The 23,792-nt window shown below is 38.0% G+C and overlaps 1 protein-coding gene across 1 annotated transcript; it reads right to left on the reverse strand.

Moving 5' to 3' along the window:
• Positions 1-481: 481 nt before the first annotated feature.
• LOC145576585 (uncharacterized) lies at positions 482-21,853 on the reverse strand. Its single transcript, XM_081634314.1, has 5 exons — positions 21,619-21,853; positions 4,381-4,581; positions 4,169-4,291; positions 838-875; positions 482-750 (listed from the first exon to the last, which is right to left on the reverse strand). Exons 1-5 carry the CDS (start codon positions 21,697-21,699, stop codon positions 495-497), a joined length of 699 nt encoding a protein of 232 aa, XP_081490440.1. The 5' UTR covers positions 21,700-21,853; the 3' UTR covers positions 482-494.
• Between the last annotated feature and the right edge of the window lie 1,939 nt (positions 21,854-23,792).

Raw genomic sequence — 23,792 nt, forward strand, 5'->3', positions numbered from 1 at the left:
GACGTGGGTTGTGAGTATGCTAGTTTCCCTCCGATGGAAGCTGATCAACACTATAAAATTCCTCATCAATGATATCTTCCACTTTTTTCTGTAATTGGATTTTTTTTTTTTTTTTTTTTTTTTTTTTTTTTTTTTTTTTTTTTTCTATTACACAATAATAGAATCATGGCTATAGAGAGTATTCTTATTATTTTTATTCTACTCTGTCATTTCATTTCTTGATTCATTCTTATCCCCTTCAGGGAACTCAAGCAACTTCAATCTCCATGACTTTTCCTGGCAATATTATCTTTAACACTTCTCAGACAATAGAACCCGAGATGAGTGCATGTTCATATGAATATCAAGCTGCTAACTGTATGAAGCAAGGGGAACAAAAGAGTAAATAGTACCCAATATATAAGTGAACCATGGGAATATAATAAGATAATCTCAAGCACCTTAAAGTCAATGATAATCTACTGCACATTTATACCGCAACACAAACACACTGGTCAGCACAGGCAAAGGCACACACTGGTAGGAACAGGGGTACAAATCACATATATGTATAAGACGGAGAGAGAAGAAATGGAAGAAGTGAGAGGTACCCTACTAAGACCTGCTTGGGATGTTGACGTGCTCTCTAAATGATTGCCAGACATTGAAGCCCCACTTCGAGAAAGCGCACCATCAGATGCATCAGATGTAATCTCTGAGTCATCATTTGAATATTCAACATTGATATTGGTCCCTTCACTTTGTGAATCCCTATCAAATATACACTTCTATAATCATAATGTTCACAACAGAAATGGTTTAATGAGAAATGCTGAACTATACTAAAGTAGTACACACCTATATTTTGTTTTTGGAGTCAGGCACTGAATTTTCAACTGCAAAACAATTAGCAAAGTACATTAATGCTCAAGCATTATATAGGAAGCTGATAAATGTAAACAAAGAAAACATTTGACATAAGAGATTAAAAAAATATTAGGAATTGGGCCACCATACATGTATTGCTTTAGGTAAAACAATTATAATTTTGATGACTGTGATTTTTATTGTCACAAAGTTACAACAAATAGATCCTTGGGCCTAAAAAGGTATGCAATCATAACAAGTAATTAAAGTGCTAACAAGATCTCCAATGTACAGGAGAAAATTTGAAAAATTGAAAAAAAACTAAAATCTATGACTTGTGAGGCTTAATATGCATAAATTACAATAATGAGTTACTGACACACTATAGATCCCAAACAAAATGGAAACTGTGAAGGGGAAGAGATTATCAAGAACCTTTAAACATCAAAGCCAACACACAAAGAGTAGACTCCTAAAATGTTACAGTAGCACATGGCTGCTTCCAAAGCAAACTCTAGAGTACATACGGTCCCCTTTTTGATGATTAATTGTGGTTATCATGTTTTAAATTGAACACAAAACCTAGACTTATGTGTATGTTAAACCATGACTTCAAGAACATCTTCAAAACCACAACTTTTGAGTAATCTACCCTCTTAATTACACACTAACTTGGTATCAAAGCAAGCAAAATTTTCTGGTCACTGATTGTGAGCAATCAACTTGAAAATTTGTGCCTGAATATTGTGTTTGATTTTTATTCCTAATTGTTTGGATTATAAGAATTGGAGGGAAAGGAAGAGAAGAGAAAAGAAGGGATTCATCCTCCCTTCTTTGGATATCTTTTGATAGGAGGGAAGGGAAATGGAAATGGAAGGATTCATTTTCCCTCCCTCTTTAATAATAAACCAAATCCTTCCAACATTGCAAAGTTTTGAAGGGAATGTAACCTTACCTTTTCCCTCCCCTTCCATTCCTCCCCCTTCCTTCTTCCTCCCTCCCTTCCCTTTTTCTTCCACTTTGCTATCCAAAGAAACCGTAAGTGTCATCCAGTAAAGTGTAGTAAGTTTTATATGAGAGCCACGCCCTACACAACTTTGAATATTGATATAAAGTAATATGAGATCCTTAAAGAACAACATAAAGTTTTTGGTGACTGACTTGCCCATTAGGATATTTTCAGCAATTCTTTTTGTGTTGGATTCTGAACATCTTTTCGACAAGTCACATATCCTACACAGCTCTTTAAAGTAATGGTAAAAAAACTGAAGATCTAGAAATTGTGCGTACGGACATGGAACGACTGTTTGGTGAATTCAAGAAGCTGATTGTTTGGACGCTAGCTATGCACATCATATTGTACTAGGTGTGGAGTTCTGTATTGGTGATTTCAATCAAATGCTACAACACAAACAAGATGATTTTGATGTGATTATTGACAACCATAGCAGTCTGGAGGTCAGAAACTTTTCAGATTTGGTTTTTCTTGATGTGGATAGTGTAAAGATTGCATTTTTATCATGCTTCAATAGTAAAGATGCATTCTGTGTTCTTCTATAAGCAAGTTTTCAAGACATGGGATTTCTTTGATCATGTTGGTGTATGTTATCTTTTGATCATTATTTCTTCTACTAAGACAAATCTAAAGTAGAATGCTAGTTCTACTGTTGTGGACTTGTGGTTACATCTCATGCTACTATTGGCCCATTGAAAGCCAAGATTCAAGATAGGGAGAATGGTATGGCTTGATTATTTGCTAATTTTGTGAGGACTTGGTTAATTTATTGGCAATGCATAAACTTGAGATGAGTTGGTTTTCAAGTGCAGGGGTATGATGCAGGAGAGAAGAAGAATGAACAGGAGGCGTCGTACGAAGAATCAATTGTTCTTCACTAATAGTTTAAATATGTTTAGATTTGCCTTACATATTTTTATCATACTAGGTGGCTAATGTGCGCGTTGCACACCATAGTTAGCCATGTACGGGAGTTTTTTAAGGGTACAAAGGTCCACACAAGGCGCACACTATTTTAAAAATAAAAAATAAAAAAACCAATTAACATTGATGAGTTCAAATAAGTAAATAAACGTTTTAGAGGATATATTACTGTCCAAACAGTATTTATAAGAGTTCTCACAAATTTTTCAAAAGGAAGGGATTCAAATAAAAGGCAATTAACATTAATGACAGCAAATAAGTAAAATACACATTTTAGAAAGTATAATTGTCTAAACAATATTCATAAGTGTTATCTCAAACTTTTTTAAGAGTCGTTTGGTTGGACCCTTTGGAATGGGTTGGAATGGGGTTTAAATTCATTCCATCCATTTTAGTGTTTGGTTAGGCTTTTTTGGTACGGAACCTCATGTCAAGAGGATTCTAACTCCACCCCATCCCCCTAGAATCCCATACCCATCTTATCCCCTAAGATTCACATTCTATTCCTTTAATGATGTGTAAAAACCAATCCTCATGTCAAGAGGATTCTAACTCCACTCCATCCCCCTAGAATCCCATACCCACCTTACCCCCTAAGATTCACATTCCATTCCTTTAGTGATGTGTAAAAATCATTCCAACGGTCCAACTATAAACCAAACAACTTCAAACTAGTATGGGAGTTAGAATCCATCCTAGTATGAGATTCCATACCAATCTATTCCAGTTTAACGAACCAAACGACAAAGGTAGGGATACTTGAGTGGGTTGTCATGTTTCAAGAATAATAGGATTCTATTTGTGCAATATAGAAATCTATTTGTGCAAAGGAGTCATAGCTAGTTGTTTTGACGTTTCCTTAGCAGTTTTATTCTTATCCTTTTTGTTAGTATTGCTTATATAAGGCCTATTAGTTTATCTATAAAATTCGAGTTTTGGAGTTTGCAAAATGTGATGAGCTTTGCTATCTAGGTTAATGTTTAAACCAAACACATAGCCAAAACTTTTATGTATTAATAATCTGCAACTTCAAGAAGACCCTCAAAACTGTGACTTTTGAGTAATCTATCTTCTTAATTTCTGTTCTTGTTTCATTGATATCGTTCAAAAACCAGCAAGAATCAACACAGCATTTTAATTACACATCACTTTAAATGTTGAACAGGTAACACAAGAAAGCAGTCATTCATCAACCAGGGACAAGATTCATAATGACAGCATACCAAAAAATATTAAAGCCAAAAAATAATAAATAAAAAAAGAATAACTCATGAAGTCGGGAATGGATGACAAATCAACATGATTGTTTAAAAGGGAATAAAAGAACGTGGGTGGTGCAAATAGTAGAGAATAAGAATGATCCGTGAGCAAATGACTGCTTACTTGTAGTGAAGTAGCATAGTTGCATTTTTTCAGTACCAATGACAAAGGTGTAGAAGTTCTCGAACTTGCGAAGTCTGCCAGATTAATGGTAACTTCCCCAAGGATGCCAGAACGAGATGAACCCTGTAGTGTTTAAAGATCTACCTCTTAAAGTGATGAAATAAAGAGATACAGAAGAAAAAATATTCCATAAACTAAAGTTGGTACCAGACCATGGCAACAAGAAATCTGAAGAGGGATCCTTGAAGCTCTTTTGAATTTCCTTTCTCTTGTAAAATGGAGACTGATTCATGGAAGGTTTCTGTCCACCGACAAATGCCATTTCTTACAGAGGCTTTTCCTGATTTAACAATCGTCTTCCCTGTTTCAAGAGAAACTAAAGACACAAACAGTTTATCCCACCCTTTTGGTACCTGCCATTCAGAAGAGCAGTATACACCAAAGATATATCAATAACAGAACAAAAAACTGCATAATGCAGCGAGTAACTGAGCTTGTCTTAATGTGAAATCAGAACCATATTAAACAATCAATCAACTTACAGGAGACAAGTCTACAGTACAATTCAGTAAAAATAATAAAACAAAATAAATAAATCAACCAAGCATCGTTCAGTTATTCACATTGACTTTACAAGGTTTTCTTGTTTATTGATAAGAAATTCAACGGTAATCTTATAAATTAACATAGAAGAAAAGCAAGCTGTGAACAATTTATAGCACAAAGAAAACATTACAGTATAATAGAAGCAGATAATGTCCTTTTTACGACTATTTTTAGCATCATAGTTGACACTTGACTTCAAACTTTCCAACCTTGTCAAATGACTCAAATCACATGAAAACATAAATAAATGTGCATATCATGGGTGTTATATCATGCTTAGGAGCCCTCACATCATGAATTGACACATTGGAAAAGTTCCAATAAATTGTGCAAGACTCTCCTTATTCAGAAGTAACATAATACTTGCAACATTATCTTTTTATAAGAAATTATCATAATGCATGCACCCTTTATTTGCTTGTGGGCTATCTTTATTTCTCTCCTCATCAAATGTGACCCATATACTACTTGCAAACGATCTCAATCGCGAGATACTTAATATTTGTATACCCTCCCCAAGGTTGAATGTGATCTTACTACAAAGCCCAAGGTGAAGTTTCATCCTAAAGTGAACTACACAGGTATACCTAGCTTTGGTACCCGTTCAACAGATGGAGGAGAAATAAGAGAGAACCCACAAATAGAGTCCATAGTGAGTTTCTATCCTAGAAAGATCCTATCTCCATGTCCGTTTCTTGCTGGGTCATGCTGGCACATGACTTCCTTCATTAGGATTATGATACATTAAAGATTTCAATATCAGGTTCTCAGATTCACTAAATATGAGTTTTTATGACATGAAACTCCCTGGTTACCACCCATTATATTCATAACCACCAGCTGTAATAGAATATACAACATTTAACCCTTGATATACATAGATTTTAAGTTTATATGATGATATTCAATTACACAATTGATTTGTTTTAGTTCAAACAATATATTCTGTAATGAACCAGCCACCTGTGGTCCTCATGTATGTCAGATGGAAGAAGAAAACGGGCACCAAGGCACCAATACAGCAGCAAGCCATGAGTATTGGGCAAGGGAATGTGTGAAAGCACATAGGGACAAAAGAGCAGAGCATGTGAAGATAAAATGCAATCATCAGCCACCAAATCAGTCTGGGAACTTGTGTATATAAATGAAAGAGGGGGAAAGCTTTAGGCAGGAATTTGTATTAGAGTTATCTCGGAGTGTTGCGGGCTAAACCCACTATTTGAGAGTTGTAGGCTAAAGCTACAATTGTTGAGAGTTGTAGGCTAAACCTACTAGTATTTGTTCTTCATTTTGCTGCCACTGTTGAAAATAATCACGCTAGGAGCTTTCTCCTTCATTTGTTCTGTTTTTCTCTGTTTTGAGTAGCTGTACAATAGTGGTCTGAGTCCATTACATATTCCCATGTTGAAATTAAAAAATATATATATATATTTAAAGAATCAGGCTCAGTATTAGTTGTTATCAACAAAAAAGCTTGATGAGCTAAGCCATTAAAATCTAAGCGCTAACTACAAGCCACTAACATGTCCTAATGCCCAGATTCTCCAGATCATCAGCAAACATACCAAAACGCTACAATTCAGGATGAATTTAGACCCTTCTTGTCAAGCTTTTTTGAGAGTACTGAAAGAAAGTACTCTTCTTCAACTAAGATATTTACACAGAACTATGTTGGCATGTGATACCCACCCTTATCGTAAAGGACTAAGACTCTTCAAGGACTTCAAAAATCTTTATGTTAGCTGCATACTCCTTTTGTTGCTCATCCACTACAGCATAAATGCCATAAACATACCCAGAAGGATGGCTATAATCCCCATTGCGCAGAAGTAACAGAACACAAACAGCTTTAGAGACCATCAAGATTTTCAGGAAATTGTCAAAATTTTCCTCTGAAAAACTCCTACCAATGCCCTTTTATGCAAGATATAATAGACAGATTAGCATTCATGTTGGGTTCTAGGCAGCTCAAGATATGCATAGCTTTATCTATAACTAGTCTAACATGTTTTTGTTAGAAGAGAAAATTTTCGCTGTAAGGAAAGATAAATAATGCAACAGTATTGGACCCTCTTTACAATTTATAGAAGCAAATAGGAATAAAAAATAATAGTGTCAATTATGTTGAGCATCACAATGCCAAGCTGCAAAAAAATCCTTGCAAAAAGGCACCAAAGAAATGCAAGAAAAAGGACTATCTATTGAAATATATACAGAAAAACCCCATACTGAATGGCTCTCACACAATAAGAAAGGGACAGATAAGATGAGGCCTCCTGAATTTAGAAGATCTGTAAAATCCGAGTATACAAATAACATCCCGCAGCTAACAACCTTTAAATTTTGCATCACAGCTTACACTTTACTGTAGTCTCTGCCAAGCAAACATCTTACAAAATGAGCTAAACGCAGCAAGTAACAGATTGGGTTAAGTAAAGTACCCGGGGAGATGGAGGAATATCAAGTTATTCGAAAGTAATACAAACTTTTTGAAAAAAATAAGCTTGTGGCTAACACAATATGTTCAAATTCATAAGTTCGTTATAGTGAAAGATGACTGTCAAACATGACCATTAGGCTAGCCATGTTCTCTATGGTTGAACAAAACAAATTGCTTTGAAAGTCCAAAACTACCAGAAGGCCTTTAGTTACTATGAAGTATAATTTACTTTATACATGAAATACAGAGAAATGTTAACAGCTTGATCCCCAATCAAAACCAATGAATCCATCTATGTATGAGATAGAAAATAAAGAAGCTGCATAGTGGAGAATGACAGCTATAAAATAATTCAAAAGAGCGCCTGAGTGGATAGCTTTGTGACAGTTCGAGACAATAATCAATGATTAAAAACATATCAAAACCGAGGGGCATGAAAACTCTACTGTCAAGGTGCAGTCTAGCAAGCAGATATTAGCAAGCTCAAAGAGATTACGCGCATCATAATTCAAATTTACAAACATATCAAAACCAAGTAGCATGAGAATCAAATCTTCACGTTACTAATATCTCATATAATACTCTATAGTCTACACTAGTTCGCAATTTTTCATTGTTCACTAGTTCAGAGATTCAAATCTAAAATATAGAGACTACATTTGTCACACTTCATACGATCCTGAGTCGAAGTATTATGTAAAATTTGATTTTCAGAGATATTGCATTAACATTTGTGTATGGGGAGATACCGGTATAATAAATAATGCCGACAACTAAAAAATATTACAGAATAAAACGGGTACGGGTCCTCACAGCTGGCAAACATATCGGCAATTAAACATAGACAAAAGTTTATTAAAATCGGGTTTACAATATCAATATTGTAAATCAGCTTCTTTGGACTCGCACGTGAGCACCTTCTTCCTATCTTTTTCATTTTCTGGATCCTCATCTTCTTTGAGTGCTTTCTTCTTTCACTTTCTCTCTCCACACTTCCTCTTCTCTTCTTTTTTGCTGCAGTTCATTTTCTTCCATGATTTATCTCTATTGATTTTGAGATTCAAAGGTTTTTGCCTTTTTTATTTATTGATTTTTGTTATTTAATGGAATTTCGCAGTTAATAAGCTTGAAGTGCATAGTCGTCGTCATCGTCATCGTTGCCACTTTGCTCGGTGAGATGGTCGGAAATGGTGGAATTGGCGATGGTCGCTATCGGCGTTGCTAGCGAAGAAAGAATTTGAAGGTTTGTTAATGGTGGAAATGTTTAGTTTTGAGGAGAGATAAAGATATGGGATGAAAGTAGAGCCATTGGGTTAACTTTTGCATTTTGTGTTTATTTTTTTAATTTTGATACTCTGTTTTTGTGAAAAAAAAGGGTCACTTTTGTGAAAAAAAGGGTCACTTTTGTGAAAAAAAAGAGTTACTTTTGTGAAAAAAAAACGGTCACTTTTGTGAAAATATGGATCACTTCTGTAATAAAAAGGGTCACTTTTGTAAAGAAAAAGGGTCACTTTTATATAGAAAAAGGGTAACTTTTTGCAAAAATGTTCGATGTACAATAAAATTATTGTAAACCGGGGGCATGCAAAAGGAGTTGTTAAACATAAAAGTGTACATATCGGCTTGTCGGCGGTCGGCACGTTGCAACAACTACTTGACACTTGGCGTAAAATAGTTTGCATGCCATGCAAACACCTGGCATTTAGAGTTGCTATAAATATCAGGTTTGTCCCTTAATTTAAGGGTAGCATTTATTACACACGCTCTCTCTCTCTCCATATCTTCCTCTTCTTCTCCTTCTTCTTAAACACTTAGTGACTTTGTCATTGAAGTGGTTTTCCCCGGATTCACTCCAGGGTTAGCTAATCTCTGCTTCCTGTGTAGGTACTTAGTCAGACAATAGGAGCTTCACGGATCTCGGGTTCAAGTTCTTGGATCTCAGATACAGGTTGTCGGATCATAACCGGAACAATTTGGCACTAGAAGGAGGGGGGAGTAATTACTTCTATCGCCTAAGGACCTAACACAAAAAAATTATGAGTGGAAATCAAGAAAATCCTGGAAACAATAATGTAATTAGTAGGGTAGTTAACAAAAGGATGACGGTTGGAAATGTAACAACAAACCCGGAGGTTGAGGTGGAGGATGAAACTCATACCTTGGAGGGTAATCAATTTAATGTGTCGCTAACGCCAGAGGGACAAGCTGGCATAACATCAGACCCAAAGATAGCGGCCACAGTGATGAGAGCAATGAGTAAGAAAAGGAAGGAGGCTAGGACAGCCAGGCAAGAGAAGGGGTGCCGATTGTAAATCTCGATGATCAGTTTAATCAGGCAGCAAATTCACCGAGGCACCCACACCGAGAAGTGTCGCCGCCAAGGACACACACAACTGCCCGGGAGACAGAAGCCCAGTCCTCAAGTCATGCCGTTAGTACAAGAAATCAGCGGCAGAGAAGTTCATAGACCGCAGAGTTAAGAGCATCACCGTTCGCGCAGAGTATCTTGGATCAGCCAATGGAGAAAATTAAAATGTCGACATGTAGATATGACGGAAGGGATACATAACGTCCTATGAAGGGCATATGATCTTATACACCAATTCGGATGTCGTTTGGTGCAAGGTCTTTCCAACCACCTTGACTAGGGCTGTAGCAGATTGGTTTAATAATCTGGGAAATGGCACAATAGATAGCTTTGAGAAGCTAATAGAAATGTTCGTGGGACAGTATATCACAATAGTGTACGACAGAGAACTTCGGGAGAGTTGATGGCAGTAGAGCAGAGGCCATATGAGTCTCTAAGGGACTACCAGGAGGTTTAATAATGAGGCAAATACCATTCCAAAGTTGCAATAGGAGATAGTTGTTATGGCACTGATGAACGGCTTGAATAACTCTGAGTTCAAGCGGTATCTGACAAGGAAGAATTTGCCAACACTAGCGGCGGCCAACAAGGCGCATGATTACATAAAAAGTGAGGAGCTGATGAAGACAAGTAGTAGGACCGTCTCGGAAGATAAAGTGCAATACTCATCGGAGGGAGCGTCCTCGGGAAGTGGAAGGCCAAAAGCTCCGGCCCAATGAGGGGAGGAGGAAGTCGGCAGGAGGTTAGGGGTGCTAAAGCACCAATGCGGTACAGTACGTATACCCCACTGAATACGCCTAGAGCTGCCATATACTCAGTGTATCAGAATAAGGAATGATGGACGAGGCCAATACCAATGAAGGCAAGGCCGAGAGATGTTAAGAAATATTGCATGTTTCACCGAGATGTAGGGCATTATACTGAAGAATGTACGCAGTTGAAGGATAACATTGAAGAGTTAATAAGGAAGGGGCATTTGACTCAATATCGGTTGCATACGAGAGAAAGCCAACCACAACCGTATCGGCAGATGGAGCGTCAGCAATTAGAGACAAGGCCTGAGAGGCCGCAAACTGGAATAATTCGACAAGGGGATGGGGGTTTGCCACCGTTGTCGATTGGGAAAAAAATTGATGTGATAACCGGGGGACCGATACATGGAGGAACGATAAGTAGGGCCAGAAAACATCTATCGGAGCACCGACATATAGTCAATGCCCTGGATGCTGATAGTCGTCCGCGACCTGAAAGTATTCCTGACTTGATGTTCACTAAGGAAGATACGAGGGGAATTGTTTTCCCTCATGATGATCCTTTGGTATTGATAACAAAGATTAATGGGGCTGACATCAAGCGAGTCTTGTTGGATGAAGGCAGCTCGACAAATGTTTTGTTCATGCAAGCTTTCAGTAAAATGATGATTGGAAGACAATATATTACGCAGGTATCTTACCCAGTGATTGGGTTCAATGGCTCGATGGTGAGACCGGAGGGTAGTATTGTCCTGCCGGTGCGGTTTGGTGATGGGCCGGCAGCAAGAGATGTGATGGCAGAGTTCTTGGTGATTGATGTGCCGTGAGCGTATAACGCCATTATCGGTAGGCCAATAATTCACGATGTGCAGGCAGTGGTGTCGACCTACCACCTGACCTTTGCTTATGTGTCAAATCTGGGAAATGTAGAGAAAGTGCACGGAGGACAAGTGATGGCGAAATCTTGCTATGTAACAGCCTTGAAAAATCAAGTAGAAGAAGGCCCGATAGCAAATAACCCAAAGAGGGATAAAGAGCCGTCAGTACAGGAATGGAGAACTTTGATACAAGTCCGATAACAGTTCCAAGGCAGTCACCAGGAGGAGAAACAATGCAGATTGAGCTTCGGCCAGGTGATCCAAGCCGAATAGTGAAGGTTAGAGCAGATATGGATGTTGATATGAGATGTCATCTGATTAGCTTGTTACGAGAAAATGCGGATGTGTTCGCCTTCTCGGCAGATGAAATGCCTGGGATACATCCCGATGTAATGGTGCATAAGTTGAACGTTGATAGAAAATTCCGGTAAGGCAAAAGAAGCGCAATTTCTCAGCACAGAAGATTAAGGCAATACAAGCTGAAATTAATAAGCTCCTAGCGGCAGGATTCATAAAGCCGTGTACATATCCAGAATGGTTGGCTAATGTTGTAATGGTGAGAAAGCCGACAGGAAAGTGGCGAATGTGTGTAGACTTCCACACCTGAACAAAGCCTGCCCCAAGGATTGTTATCCTTTGCCACGGATAGATAGGCTGGTAGACTCCACATCTGGTCATGCAATGCTTAGCTTTTTGGATGCATTTTCGGGATATCATCAAGTGAGCCTTTATGAGTCAGACAGGGCAAAAACGGCATTCATAACGAACGTCGGGATCTATTGTTACAAGGCTATGCCGTTTGGGTTAAAGAATGCAGGGGCGACTAGAAGTTGGTTGATAAAATCTTTGAAAAGCAAAAGGGATGAAATGTAGAGGTGTATGTGGATGATACGATTGTGAAGAGCAAGTTGCAAGAAGACCACATGGCCGACTTGAAAGAGACATTTGATACCTTACGGCGATACCAGATCAAGTTAAACCCAGAGAAGTGTGTCTTTGGGTACTATCAGTGAAGTTTTTAGGGTTCATGGTGAGTAAGCGAGGCATTGATGCAAACCCAGATAAGGTGAATGCAATTCTAGAAATGAAGTAGCCAAAAACATTCGTGATATACAGAGGCTTACAGGCAGAATGGCAGGACTGACTCGGTTTATTAGCAAATCTGCTGATAAGGCACTCCCATTCTTTGTGGTTTTACGGCAGAATAAGACTTTTAAATGGGGAAAAGACCAAGTTGAAGCTTTGGAAGTGGTGAGAAAACATCTGAGAACTCTTCCCACAATTGCAAGACCAGAACGAGGTGAACAGTTACAGTTATACATCTTAGCTTTGCCAAAAACAGTGGCTGAGGTGGAGATAATGAAGCACGAGAACCAGCAATGATAAAATGGGCACAGCTACAACATTTTGAGTGTCCATTTTGAGCCTTTATGATTCCCAGTTAGTGTCAAGCCAATTTAGTGGAGATAATGAAGCACGAGAGCCAGCAATGATAAAGTACCTTGAAAAGATCAATCAGTTAACGGCATAGCTACAACATTTTGAGGTGCAATTAGTCCCAAGAGCACAAAATGCACAAGCTGATGCCTTGGCAAGGTTAGCCGGTTCAAGCTTTAATGACCTGGAAAGAACGGTAATGGTTGAAATCTTGAAGCAAAGAAGTATAGATAAAGCTTCAGAGTAGGTTCTTTGTGTTGATAACGACAGTGAGTGGTATGATAAGATATTGGGGTACCTCCTTTACGGAACATTGCCAATTGATAAAGGAAAATTCGGAAAGCTGAGAAAAGATAGTGTATGGTTCATTATGTACCAGGTTTGGGTTACCAATGGCAATGGTTTTTGATCATAGATCTCAATTTGATTGCAAGCCGGTAAAAGACCTTCTAGCCATGTACAAGGTTAAATTTGCATATGCCGCAGTATGTCATCCACAGTCGAACGGCCAGGTTCAAGCAGCAAATAAGCAAATCGTAACGGCAATAAAGAAGAAAATAGAAGAAGCAAAGGGGTTATGGCTCCTAATAAAACAACAGTTAGAGAAGCAACGGGTGAATCCCCCTCCGTGTTTGGAATAGAGGCAGTGATACCGGCTGAGGTAGGGTTGCCGACATTTAGGATTCAATATTACTGTGAGGAACAGAATGATCTGCTTCTAAAGCAGCAACTAAATTTCCTACCGAAGCTGCGAGTAAAGGATGCAGTCAAATCGGCGGCTTATAAAGACAGAATGTCCGGGGCTTATAATAAAAGAGTCAACCATCGTCCTATGTGAGAGTTGGTCTTGTGTAGGACGGCAGCAACAAGAAAGGGAAATGTGGATGGAAAGTTATCGGCAAATTGGGAAGGTCCATATCGAATCAGAGACACAGTAATGCAAGGGTCGTATTACTTGGAGACTGGGGATAGAAAACCATTGAAAAATGTCTGGAATGCAGCAGTGCTTAAAAAATATTATGTCTGAATAAATGAAATGTATTTTATTTTGCTATGTAAGTATGTGTCCTACATCGGTATGTAAATTTGTATCTGATATCTATGATAAATAAAAAAGGAAGACATCCTTTGCTGCACTTGTATAAAAGGCATCCTCCAATTAACAAACCATCGTTAAATGGGACGGACAGCTTAAAACCGCTTCCGTGAAGTAAATGCACTTGCTACCTGATACCGACAAAATCGGTTGTATTTATTAACTCGTGAGGTTGCTGGTTCAAAATATAATACCGACAAAATCGGTTCATGGTATATGCCGACTAGAGGCATAGCCATGACAATGATCGCCGAGAAGGTACTTAAATGTTCATGAAAGTGGTGCAGTAAGTGACCAACGTTATACTCTAAAATAACAACTGCAAGCAATTTTGTTTGAGAAACTTACATAACGCCATGGTCGAGATACCTAGTGCACATATCTGCAATACAGATACATGCACTACAGGCGGCAAGAGATAGGGTAACTATTAAGATTGTTTTTATGAATCCGTTATAATTACTAAGATTATTTTTATGTTACTTATGTTTTCACTTACAAAACCAAGACATGAAAACCATTGCAGAATGCCTAACAAAAATAAGATATGCATATAAGAAGATTAAGGCATAGAAATCATTGCAGAATGCCTAACGAAATTAAGATAAGCATAAAGGAAGGTAAGACGAGTTTTTATAGCATTCAAAATAGGCGGCAGGTAAGATAAGTTTTTGCGAAAGCGAAAATGTTAAGAATAGAATAGCAGTCGACAGGCATCACCACAAAAAAGGGTATATGCCGCTAAAACAGCATTGTCAAAAGATTACAAAGTTATGCAAAAATAAAAGTTCTAAATTACAAATCATAGCAGATAAGGCCCAATCACGCAAGAACTGTAGGATGATGTCGGTGATGACTGCCGGCCCCTTCAAGCTTGTAAATTTTCAGGCCAGGAGAGTTTAGAATGTTGGGGTCTGAAGGACCGTCATCTCCGGTAGGCATAGCATTGAGGAGATCAGCAAACTCTTGTTGCTCAAAACAGGTAGGAATCTTGTGGGCTTCATTTTCAAAAGCTTTTTCAGCCTTAGCCCAATCAGCTTTCTTCTGGCCGACAACCAGACAACACATCTTTGAGCAGCAATCCATCCTCCATTAAAGCGATCCTGAAGCCTATTAGTAAATTCTTTAGAGGTTAGGTATCGACACAGCTCTTTGTCGAATACTTGTCTGCTTCCATTTTCTGAACCTTCTCCTCCTGATAGAGGCCTTGGCATCGGCGAGATCCTTCTCAAGAACAGGCAAGCGCTCTACGTCCTTGTTCTTCTCAGCTAACTGGGTTTTGAGGAGCTTGACCTCATTCTCAGCCGCTTCGAGCTTCCAGATCATCTTTTTGCTTTGCCTCCCTGATCTCGACAATAGCTTTATCGGCATTCTCCAGGGCCGTTTGCTGCTCTTGGTAATATCAGTACATCTCGACAAGCTCAGTACTAGACATTACGGCCTGCAATAAAATAAAATGATTTGAAGATTTAAAAAAAATGATGAAAAAATGAAAAATAAAAAAAAAAAAGTGAATGAAAAGGCCATATATGAACACACAATATAAGGAGAGATACCTTCATTAGATCATGCATATGCTGAGGAGCAAGGAGGCTGACAAGAGCGGCTGGCATGTCCATAGGAGGGGCCAGGTTACGTAAGAGCCGGTACCCGAGATTTCCTCCTCGCATTGGGTCTTCGGCAAACAATGACTCATTTCGGCATACATCTAACTCAGGTTGCCATCGGTCCCCTGGGTGGCCTTTAGGAACAAAAAACTTCTTGATAACCTCATCAGGAAGCTTGCCGTCTGGACGTTCGATCCATTGATTAGACCGGTATATGAGGTCGGGAGCGCTCACGTCAGAACCGGCAGCAGCAGCCTTGACTTGGATTTCGAGTTTAGTGGTAGCATCAGGATGAGGTGGAGAAGGAGATTCCGTTATATCTTCAATCATAACACCTTCCGGCATTGTTTTCTTAGTTGACACAGTAGAAGGGTAACTGCTTTGTCCTGGGCATCTGGTTGCTTTGGAGATGGCGGTTTTTCCTAGTTCTCGGTTCCCCGGGACTTCTTTGGAGGCCTATCATCAGTTTGCCTCAAGTTACTGGTCCCGGTAGCACCACCACGCCGATTGGCAAGGGATACCAATCTTTTCTTTTTGGAATTCTCATCAGCCATTTCTTCGGCTTTTCTTTTAGGGTTGACAGGCGAAGCGTGGCTGCAGTAGGTAACAAGAGTGTCGTAACTAGGCTTAGGAGCTTTAGGGCAACGCCTTAAGACTCTTTTCCCATCAGCTGATAGCCCGAGTTGTTTGTTATCTAACTTGTCAACGCTTGAAATAGATAAAAAAAAAAAAAAAGGCAAACAAATATGATTCATCCAAGCTAAAAAAAAAGGCAAACAACATAATGATAAGTGGTTTATTTGACCACTTATTGGGTTAATTTAAACCCGGTTTTGCGATCATTTCCCCTCTTTCTAACCCAATTTTGAATGAAAATATTTTGTCTCTGCTTTCCCCCTCTTGGTTTGTGTTTGTCCATGTGTTTGCAGGTCTATGGACTCAATTTGGCAAGCTTTCGGTGCATGGTTTGTGTTTAAGGCAAGAGAATTAAAGAATGGAGAGGGCGCTCCAGCAGGAGCGGGCGTGCACCCCTCAGGAGCGGGCGCTCCGATCTTTCTGCCAACTTTCTGCCAAAGCTTCAAGAATTGCACACCCTGTGAGGAGCAGGCGTGCAGCCTTGAGGAGCGGGTGCTCCTGGCTGTGGAGTGGGCGCTCCTACTTTCGGAGCGGGCGCTCCTCGCTGGGAAATCCGTTTTCTTTGACGGATTTCCCTATGTGTTACGGGGAGTATAAATACTTCCTCCTTTATTCATTTGTAACCTAGATAGATATAGCCTAGTTTTTAGAGACTCCTCTTAGTTTGAAACATTCCTTTTAATTAATTTAGCTTAATTTTCATCAATTCAATCATTATAATAGTTGGTTTCAAGTTTGTTTCTCAAGATTGGCACTTTGTATTCAACAATTTCAAGCCTCAATTAGTAACTTCCTTCTACTTTTCTCCATTTAATTTCTGATTTTATTTGTTGTTGCATGATATTTAAATCTTCTTAGTTCTTGATAATTTGTTATTGGATGATAGTTATTTCAATTGTTAATCATTTTTCCCCAATTATTGAAGAAGTTAGAACCCTAATACTTGTTTGCATGTTGATAAATATGAGTTGTGAGTAGTCTACTTGCTAGGGGTTGGGTGAAGCTCAACCTTTTGGGTTAATTATGCAAATGTGGGAGAAGCATTGATGCTTGTATTGCAATTAAATTGATTATATGAGATTGCTTGTTAGTTCTTCAATGATAGGATTAGCTACCCTTGATTTAGGAGCTTGATAGCATGATATGCTTAGTTTGACATGGAAATGTGAATGAAACATGGCATTACTTATTGCAATTAGATTATGTATCTTTTATTGCTAAACTAATGAGGAATCTAAGTTTAGTACTGTGAGTTGTTTCCTAATTGCATGAGGTTGATCTTACATATAGTCCTTGCTATATCTTATCAATTTCGCTCCCCGTTTGTCTATTTGCCTTGGTCGAGTGGATCCCATTCCCTAGTGTCCTCAATCCATTGATTTAGAACCATAGTTTGTTTGTCTTCTTGACGAACCCCAATTCACCATTGACTTCGAATTAGCTTAAGTGTTAAGATCTTTGGCAACCATATCTCGTTCCTTGTGGACCAAACTCTTACTTGTCATTATGCTTGGTTTGTAAGGTGTTTGTTAATAAATGTGTTTGATTGAGTGTGGAATGTGCGACCGTTCTAACGCCCATCACATAACCCACAGAAGAGCAATGACAGCACGAACAGTGGGAGGAGTTAACTGTACTAAACATACATTCCAAGCTTTTAAGACCTTTGCAACAAAGGGATAGAGAGGAAACCGCAAGCCGAAGTCACAATGCTTGGCATAGATAGCAACATGACCAGCAGGGTCAACTCATACCCATCAGGCAGCTTATAGAAACGCTTCGCACAATGACAGTAATCTTTTTCCAAAGCCATCTTGCGAAATCTTTCACATATTTTTGCCTTAGCAACCTTGCTATCTGACAATACAAGGGGTCGCCGATGGTCCGCATCATCATTCTCAAAATTATACCCTTCGTCTAGGTTCTCTTCCCGAATGACCTCCGCCGTTAGGTCAACAACGTTATCCCTACTCTCGGCATTAACACTCTCCTCTTGATCAGCATCATCATCACCAAGAACAGAGTCGATTGATCAATATAACGCTTTTCTGCAAAGCTGCGTAAATGATAACGAACACTAACAGGCTCAATGTCAAGGATCTCAGTATTGTCTGGTATGTCGGAGTTACTAGGTCGAAAAGCTTTTTCACAGTCACCGATAACTTTATGGCGTATATAGGCACGCCTTTGCTCCTCTGTCAAGGGCTTGAAAGGGGTCGTCAATGTTATCAGATAGAGAAGACGAATTCCCGTGAGATTTACCAATATCTTTACCCAGAGGCTGCCTAATAAGACGACGCCTAATGGTACTTAGACTAGGTTGTTCTTTCTCAATGTTATTTTCAGACATTTACAAAAGCAAACAACCCAAATATTGCGAAAATAGAAAGCATGCAAAATTAGAGTTAGGGTTCGTAAATACCTTCAAGAAAAAAATCAAGAAATGCAATTAACGCTGGCGCCCTTCCTACGACACGATGCAACGCGAAGAGTTGAAGTGTACTGAATCCCGAAAGAGCAATGAGGGACCGTAAATGATTTGAGAAGAGAGCAGGCAAAAACCGATAAAATCGAAAGCAAGAGTTAAGAAAAATTGAAAATGAATAAGGAATAGGTGATATTTGTTTAAATAGGCCACTTAAAGAGACGATTGATTTGACGGGCGGTTCAGAAATCCAACGGATAAAATTGTGACATAATTTTAAAAAAACTTTAAATGGATGAGTGACACGTGTCCTTAGCCTAATAAAATTCCCACCCAAAGCAAAAAAAAATAAAATAAAATAAAAAAAATAAAAAACTATACAACTGCCAGCTATCGGAACGAGCTTCATACCAATGTTTTATAAGAAAACCTTGTATGCTTGGGGGAAAACGGAGTTTTTTCGCTCCCAATTTTAATTTTTCAAGTAGACCTTGTATGCTATCGGCAAACAAGGTCACTTGGGGGGAAAACGAAGTTTTTTCGCTCCCAGTTTTAATTTTTCAAGTAGACCTCGTATGCTATCGGCAAACAAGGTCACTTGGGGGGGGAGAAACGGAGTTTTTTCGCTCCCAGTTTTAATTTTTCAAGTAGACCTTGTATGTTATCGGCAAACAAGGTCATTTGGGGGGAAAATGGAGTTTTTTCGCTCCCAGTTTTAATTTTTCAAGTAGACCTTGTATGCTATCGGCAAACAAGGTCACTTAGGGGGGGAAAACAGAGTTTTCTTGCTCCCAAGCGAAAGGTTACTGATAACGGTTTATTAACCACAAGCCAAATAGGAAAATGTCAAAAGACAATTTCCTCCCATCATCCAACTGCTTACCACCAAAGATCATACGCCGTTGGTCTAATAACATATTACCCAATTTCGAATCTTATACACAATAGTTGAAAATCACTTCCCGGGAAGTCATCCTAATTAATTACAACAAAACAACACCATAAAAGTGCTAGACAGAGCGCAAGAAACAAACGATACGGATCTACCTACTCTATACTACAAAAGCACTACGAAGCTACATCAATGACTAACACCAGTTCGGTGGCGCCGGTAAGTGAGAACATTAGACCCTCTAACGTCCTCACTTTGGGGGCTAGTTGTATGGGGAGATACCGGTATAATAATTAATGTCGATAACTAAAAAATATTACAGAATAAAACGGGTACGGGTCCTCACAGCTGGCAAACATATCGACAATTAAACATAAAAGTGTACATATCGGCTTGGCGGCGGTCTTGGCAACAACTACTTGACACTTGGTGTAAAATAGTTTGCATGCCATGCAAACACCTGGCATTTAGAGTTGCTATAAATATCAGGTTTGTCCCTTAATTTAAGGGTAGCATTTATTACACACACACACTCTCTCTCTCTCTCTCTCTCTCACTCTCTCATTCATATCTTCCTCTTCTTCTTCTTCTTCTTCTTAAACACTTACTGACTTTGTCATCGGAGTGGTTTTCCCCGGATTCACTCCGGGGTTAGCTAATCTCTGCTTCCTATGTAGGTACTTAGTCAGAAGATAGGAGCTTCACGGATCTCGGGTTCAAGTTCTTGGATCTCAGATACGGGTTGTCGGAGCATAACCGGAACAATTTGTCACCAACATACATGTCCTAAGCGACTAATTAGGTAATTAAGCTCAAGATAATAATAATAATAATAATAATAATAATAATAATAATAATAATCTCTTCGGCCTGGTTGCGAACGGTCCCGATATCGGGTTTAGGTCAGACTATGAATGGTAAGACTTACCGTAGTGTTCTTTGCTATCGATTGGGTGTTCCATTGTTCTCCGTTTCAGCACCGTGTTCTACTTGCTCAAGGGTTTTTGATGGAGATATTTATGGGGATCATGCAGTATCTTGTGCTGGGATAGTAGGTATTAAACATCAGCACAACGTTGTTCGTGACACCCTTGTTGATATTTGTTTTCGGTCTGGGATTTCTGCTCGAAAGGAGGTTAACGTTGGGTTGACTGGTGGGAACGAGGTGGCGCTACGACCAGCAGATGTGTTGCTTTATTCCTGGGATAGAGGTCGTGATGTATGTGTCGACTTGACGGGGTCTTCACCTTTGACACATTCGGGGTTGTCTGACTTCGTTCCTGGTCGTGTTGTGTCGGCGGCGGCTCAGCGAAAGCGGGACAAGTATGGGGCACGTTGTAGGGCTATTGGCTATGGTTTTCTTCCTTTCTCCTTTTCTTCATTAGGGGAATTAGACAAAGATGCTATTGCGTTGCTGAAGCGGGTTCAGGCGTTCGCTAAGTCTCAGGATATTTGGTGCTCGTGCAGCTGCTCACATCTTCAGTAGGATCGGGTTCGCTATAGCTAGAGGGGTGGGGGCCAATTGTATCTCGGCTCCCTACCAATTTCTTGTAAATTGATTGACTCTGTAGGTTTTGTTATAATAATAATAATAATAATAATAATAATAATAATAATAATAATAATAATAATAATAATAATAATTAGTAAATTATGTAGCCAGTTGTACAATAACCAATTTCTTCTCCTACATTGTTGCCTACTAATCACTACTGAATACATGAAATCCACCAATCACATACCCAGTTCAAACGAAATCCCAAGAAATTTCAAAATTTTGACCAATTTACATCAGTTAAGCAGAAGGAAACAAAATACAGATAAAAAAAAAATAAAAAAATCAAGAACATTAACCACATTTTACAACCTTAATTTAAAAAAAAAAATTAAAAATTAAGAGTCCAGAATACTAATACCCATCAATTTTCAATGAATGCTGATAATATAAAAATAAATAAAATAATGTTCAAACAAAATTCCAAGAAATTTCAGTCTTCAAAAAAAAAAAAAAAAAAAAAAAAAAAAAAAAAAAACCAATAAATTTCAAAATTTTGACCAATTTACACGAGTTAAGCAAAAGGAAACAAAATACGGAAAAAATCAGTTAAAAGAAAATCAAGAACATTGACCACATTTTTTCAACCTTAATTATTATTAAAAAAAAAATTAAGAGTCCAGAATTAATATGCTAGCAAAATACAAATACCCATCAATTCTCAGTGAATACTGAAAATAAAATAAAAAAATTCGATCGAAGTCATATTAGATATTAGCATTGAAATTTGGGCGAGAAAACAATGAAATTAGACAAACCTTGATTGCCTGAAAATCGGAAAACTGAAAATCAAATTTCTCTCCACCTTTACCGGTCTTATGCTTATGCAATTTGAACATTTTCTATCGCATTTGAGATAAATTATGAAAGATGGTACAATGTGAAGGAAGAGAGGGAAAATGTGAAGGAAGAGTGAGCGTTGTTAGCTGGTGTTGAAGTAGCTGAGATGGGTTTTCAGAGAATACTGAATTTGTTGGTTTTGGACAAAGACTGATTGATTCCTCTCATCTTACACTGATGAATGTCGCAAATGTTTGTTTTTTTCATTTTGTCTTACACTCACTATTCAAGGCCATGGACATGGACCCCACTGTTGATCGGAAATCATAGTTAAGTGTAAATGGTGAATGATATTACAAAATGAGATGCGGCCGATTGTCAACATAACTCGTGAGAGAGTATGGAGAGAGTTGACATTTTTGTTTTCCAAAAAGTCTTATATGTGGCTGGTAACACTGTAAGGCAGTGTAGGGTTAATTTTTCAGTGCTATAAAGTTACTCGGTTAGTATTGTAGGGATTATTCGCTTAGTATTATAGGGGTTGTTTGGTCAGTTTTAGTTACTTTGTTCTTTTATAAGTTGCTGCACGATGTGGCTGGCCACACACAAGACAGGGTTTTTTTTTCGTGAAATAAAATGGAGGAATTATGAGCCTCTAATAATTTACAGGCATTGGTATTAAACTTTGTTCACTTCACCATAAAAAAACAATATTCGGTCAAACACATTTTATTTCAGTAAACATAATTTCAGTTTAGAAAAAATAAGTTCAAGTCAGTAAAAATAATTTCAGTTCAGTAAAAATCAGTAATTTTAAAGCTTAAACATAACAGAAAATTAGTTTTTTTTTTATATAATAACAGAAATTCAGTAAAAATATTTTTAATTCGGCAAAAATAATTTCAAGTTCAGTAAAATAAAGTTCAGCTCAATTGAAATAATTTAAATTCAGCAAAAATAATTCCACTTCAGTAAAAATAAATTCAGTTCAGCAAAAATAAGGTAAAGTGAACGAGGCCTAACATTGTTTTTAGATGGTATCATCTAAATAAATACCAACAAAGAATTATATCAATACCAACAAAAAAATTTTGTATTTGTTGGTATCATTGAATAAGTATTTTGTTATCACGATAATACCATCTAAAGTATAACTTGACACGAGCACGTGTTATTAGAATCATTCATTATTCAAATTATTATAGGCTGAAAATTCCTCAATAAAATGTTAGAAGGGGAATCTAAAACAAGAAGCACACGAATTTGATTTGAATAAAGATTTTCCTCATCAAAACTAGGTGTTGTTCCAAAAGGATAATTGTTATGTATGAGAAGATCATACATAATATAGGGTATATAAGTAATTTCATATATTCACGGTCGACTGCAAATCACGAATTTAGAATGGTATCATACAATCATTTGACGTGCTGGAATATGCTTTGAATCAGTGACCAAATATGTACATGACCATGTAGTTCATGATAAATGATCGTGTAGTCTAATCTACTAATTACCAATTCACGTAGCCGTGTGGTTCACAATACACGACCATATAGTCTGTGTGAAGGTTATCTACATGACAACTAGTTAAAATATACTTGGGAAACAATTTAGGTTTTTAGTGTTATAAAAAAGAACTCTTTAGTTGATCTATTAGATCACACCTTAGAAAAGTCATTAAGAATTAAAACTCTTTGTTTATTCTCTCGTTTTTTCTCTATTATAGTGAAGAAGCTCTCGAATGCCCCACCCGTGGATGTAAGTGTAATTTGACCGAACCACATAAATCCTTGTGTTTCTTGGTTTTTTTTTATTTGCATTTCTCGTTCTTAATTTTCATCGACTTGTTCCGCATTAAATCAAGCACAACTACATCCTTATTTCCTAACAAATTGGTATCTAGAGCCAAATTTAAGATCTTAGGTTTTAGGTGCTCATAGACTAGTTTGATTAAATTATGTCAATGAAATTCGACATCGTCTACTACTAAAATCTAGACTTCATGATCTTCGTCAAGAAGAAGGTAAACCGCTTAGGACCTGTTCTCTTCAGCTTCATTTCAGTTCAGCTCAATTCAGTTTAGTTCAATTCCTAATTTCCTTCTCTCATAAACAGTTTATTTCAGTAAATCAGAATAGGCCCTAAGTCT

This window comes from Chenopodium album, chromosome 13 (assembly GCF_948465745.1).
Source record: "Chenopodium album chromosome 13, dcCheAlbu1.1, whole genome shotgun sequence".
Lineage (NCBI taxonomy): Eukaryota > Viridiplantae > Streptophyta > Magnoliopsida > Caryophyllales > Amaranthaceae > Chenopodium > Chenopodium album.